The sequence below is a fragment of the Homarus americanus genome, unplaced genomic scaffold (genome assembly GCF_018991925.1).
Source record: "Homarus americanus isolate GMGI-L3 unplaced genomic scaffold, GMGI_Hamer_2.0 scaffold42286, whole genome shotgun sequence".
NCBI lineage: Eukaryota > Metazoa > Arthropoda > Malacostraca > Decapoda > Nephropidae > Homarus > Homarus americanus.
Window position 1 is genome coordinate 446,356 of NW_024720932.1, and position 3,645 is coordinate 450,000.

At 71.4% G+C, this 3,645-nt stretch overlaps 1 protein-coding gene across 1 annotated transcript in view; it reads right to left on the minus strand.

Moving 5' to 3' along the window:
• Window positions 1-371: 371 nt before the first annotated feature.
• LOC121861289 (proline-rich receptor-like protein kinase PERK10) overlaps window positions 372-3,645 on the minus strand; it is an 11,729-nt gene continuing 8,455 nt past the window's right edge. The window contains exon 2 of the mRNA XM_042358935.1: window positions 372-1,283. Within this exon, the coding sequence (XP_042214869.1) occupies window positions 372-1,283 (912 nt within the window). The remainder of the gene's footprint in view (window positions 1,284-3,645) is intronic.

Consider the following 3,645-nt stretch of genomic DNA (forward strand, 5'->3'; position numbering starts at 1 on the left):
CGACGCCTGCTGCCTTCTCCCACACCCCAGGGTAAATGTGGCGGATCATGTGGTGCTGGGGGACGGTGGCGGCCCTCTCGGGAGGGGAGGCTGGTGGCCCTCTCTGGGGGGATGCTGGTGGCTCTCTCCTGGGGGAGGCTGATGCCTCTCTGGGGGAGGCTGGTGGCTCTCTCCTGGAGGAGGCTGATGGCCCTCTCTGGGGGAGGCTGGGGCCCTTTAGGGGAGGCTGGCGGCCCTGTCTGGGGAAGTCTGGCGGCCTCTGTCTGGGAGGAGGCTGGCGGCCCTCTCTGTAGGGGCTGGAGTTCTCTGTAGGGGGCTGGAGGCCCTCCTGTGGGCTGGCGGGGGGCTGGCAGCCCTGTCTGGGAGGAGGCTTACGGCCCTCTCTCAGGGGGCTGGAGGCCCTGGTGAGGCTGGAGGCCCTCTGTGGGGCTAGTGGCCCTGTAGGGGGGCTGGAGGCCCTCTGGTGGGAGGCTGGAGGCCCTCAGGGGGCTGGCCCTCTGTAGAGGCGAGGCCCCTAGTGGAGGCTGGCGGCCCTCTCTGGGGGGGCTGGAGGCCCTGTCTGTAGGGGCTGGCGGCCCTCTAGGGGGCTGGAGGCCTTCGGCGGGCCTGGTGGGAGGCTGAGTTTCTGTAGAGGGGGCTGGCTGCCTCTCTGGGGGGCTGAGGCCCTGGTGAGGCTGGAGGCCCTCTCTGGGCAGGCCCTCTGTGAGGCTGAGGCCCCTGGTGAGGCTGGCGGCCCTCTCTGTAGGGGCTGGAGGCCTCTCTGGTGGGAGGCTGGAGGCCCTCTCTGTAGCTGGAGGCCTCTCTGGTGGGAGGCTGGAGGCCCTGTCTGTAGGGGGCTCTCTCTGGCTGAGGTCTCTGGGAGGCTGGAGGCCCTCTGGTGGGAGGCTGGAGGCCCTCTGGTGGGAGGCTGAGGCCTTCAGGGCTGGAGGCCCTCTCTGGAGGCTGGAGGCCCTCTGTGGGAGGCTGGAGGTCTCTGGTGGGAGGATGGCGGCCCTCTCTGTGGGGGGGCTGGCGGTCTCTGTAGGGGCTGGAGGCCCTCTGGTGGGAGGCTGAGGGCCCTGTCTGTGGGGCTGGCGCCCTCTCAGTAGCTGGAGCCCTCTGGTGGAGGGTGAGGCCTCTGTAGGGGGGCTGGCGGCCTCTGCAGTAGGAGGCCGGGAGGGTGAGGCCCCTGTGGGGGGCTGGCCCTCCAGTGGGGGCTGGAGGCCCCTCCTGGTGGGAGGGTGGAGGCCCTGTCTGTAGGGGGAGGCCAGCAGCTCTCGGAGGGTGGGGAAGTTCCTGTCCCTCTGTGGAGGTGCTGGGAAATTGAGATGATTCCCTTGGTGAGGGTGGCGGCGCTCTCTGGGGAGGTGCAGGGTGAGTGGCGGCCCTGGGAGGTGGGCGAGGTGGCGGCCCTGGGAAGTGCAGGGTGAGGTGGCGGCCCCTGGGGAGGTGCAGGGCAGGGTGGCGGTCTCTGGGGGCAGGGGTGAGGGTGGCGGCCCTCTGGGGAGGTGCAGGTGAGGGAGGCTGGGGGAGGTGCAGGGCGAGGGTGGCGGCCCTCTGGGGAAGTGCAGGGTGAGGGTGGCGGCCCCTCTCTGGGGGAGGTGCAGGGTAGGGAGGCGGCCCTCTCTGGTTGTGGGTGAGTGGCGGCCCTCTCTGGGAGGTGCAGGGTGAGGTCATTCTTTGGGGGTTGTGAGGTGGCGCCCCCTCTGGCGATTGCTGGGTGAGGGTGGCGGCCCTCTGGGCGGTTGGTGAGGGTGGCGGCCCTCTCTGGGCGGCTGTGAGGCGCCCCTCTGGGCGGTTCTGGGTGAGGGTGGCGGTCTTCTGGCTGTGGGTGAGGGTGGCGGCCTCTCTGGGGGAGGTGCAGGGTGAGGGTGGCGGCCCCTGGGGAGGTGCAGGGTGGGGTGGCCCCCTGGGGGAGGTGCAGGGTGAGGGGGCGGCCCTCTCTGGGCGGTTCTCAGAGGGTGGCGGCCCTCCCTGGTTGTGGGTGAGGGGTGGCGGCCCCTGGGGGAGGTGCAGGGTGAGGGTGGCGGCCTCTGGGAGGCAGGGTGAGGTGGTGGCCCCTCTGGCGGTTCTGGGTGAGGGTGGCGGCCCTCTGGGCGGTTCTGGAGGGTGGCGGCCCTTTCTGGTTCAGGGTGGCAGTCTCTATCTGGGAGGTGCAGGGTGAGGGTGGTGGCCCTGGGGAGGTGCGTCTGGGAGGCAGGGTGGCCCTCTCTGGGGGAGGTGGGTGAGGGTGGCGGCCTCTCTGGGGAGGCAGGTGAGGGTGGCGGCCCTCTCTGGGGAGGTGCAGGGTGAGGGTGGTGGCCCTCTGGGAGGTGTGTCTGGGTGAGGTGAGGGTGGCGGCCCCTCGGGGGAGGTGCAGGGTGAGGGGGGCCCTCTCTGGGAGGTGGGTGTGGTGGCGGCCCTCTCTGGTGGTTGTGGGTGAGGTGGTGGCCCCTCTGGGAGGCGGGTGTGGCCTGGGGGAGGTGAGGGCGGCCTCTGGGGAGTGTAGGGGTGAGGGTGGCGGCCCTCTCTGGGCGGTTGGGGTGAGGGTGGTGGCCCCTGGGGGAGGTGCAGGCGAGTGTGGCGGCCCTCTCTGGGGGAGGTGCAGGGTGGAGGGTGGCGGCCCTCTCTGGGAGGCAGGGTGAGGGTGGCGGCCCCTCTGGGCGGTTGTGGGTGAGCGGCCCTCTCTGGGGAGATGAGGGTGGCGGCCCTCTCGCTGTTGTGGGTGAGCCCTCTTGCGGTTGTGAATGAGGGTGGGCCTTCTGGGCGGTTGTGGTGGAGTGCGCCTCTCTGGGCGGTTGTGGGGGGAGGGTGGCGGTCCTCCTCTGGGCGGTTGTGGAGGTGGCGGCCTCTCTGGGCGGTTGTGGGTGGGGGTGGCGGCCTTCTGGGCTGGATGAGGGCGTCCCTCTGGGCGGTTGTGGATGAGGTGGCGGCCCTTCTGGGCGGTTGGGGTGAGGTGGGCGGCTGTGGGTGAGGGTGGCGGCTCTCTGGGCGGTTGTGGATGAGGGCGGCCCCCTGGGGGCGGTTGTGGTGAGGGTGGCGGCCCCGGGCGGCTGTGGGTGAGGTGGTGGCCCCCTCTGGGCAGAGTGGGCGGGGTGTGAGGGTGGCGGCCCTCTGCGCTGTTGTGGTGAGTGGCGGCCCTCTGGGCTGTGCATGAGGTGGCGGCCCTCTCTCTGGCGGTTGTGGGTGGTGGCGCCCCTCTGGGCGGTGTGGGGGTGAGGGTGGCGGTCCCTCTGGGCGGTTGTGGATGAGGGTGGCTCTCTGGGCGGTTGTGTGAGGGTGGCGGCCCTGGCGGTTGTGAATGAGGGTGGCGGTCCTCTCTGGCGGTTGTGGATGAGGGTGGCGGCTCTCTGGGCGGTTGTGGGTGAGGGTGGCGGCCCTCTCTGGGCGGTTGTGGGTGAGGTGGCGGCCCTCTCTGGGCGGTTGTGGATGAGGGTGGCGGCCCCTGGGCGGTTGTGGGTGAGGGTGGCGGCCCTTTCTGGGCGGTTGTGGGTGAGGGTGCGGCCCTCTCTGGGGTTGTGGTGAGGGTGGCGGGCCTTTCTGGGCGGCTGTGGGTGAGGGTGGCGGCCCTCTCTGGGGGCTGTGGTGAGGGTGGCGGCCCTCTCTGGGCGGTTGTGGGTGAGGGTGGCGGCCCTTTCTGGGAGGCTGTGGGTGAGGGTGGCGGCCCTCTCTGGGCGGTTGTGGTGA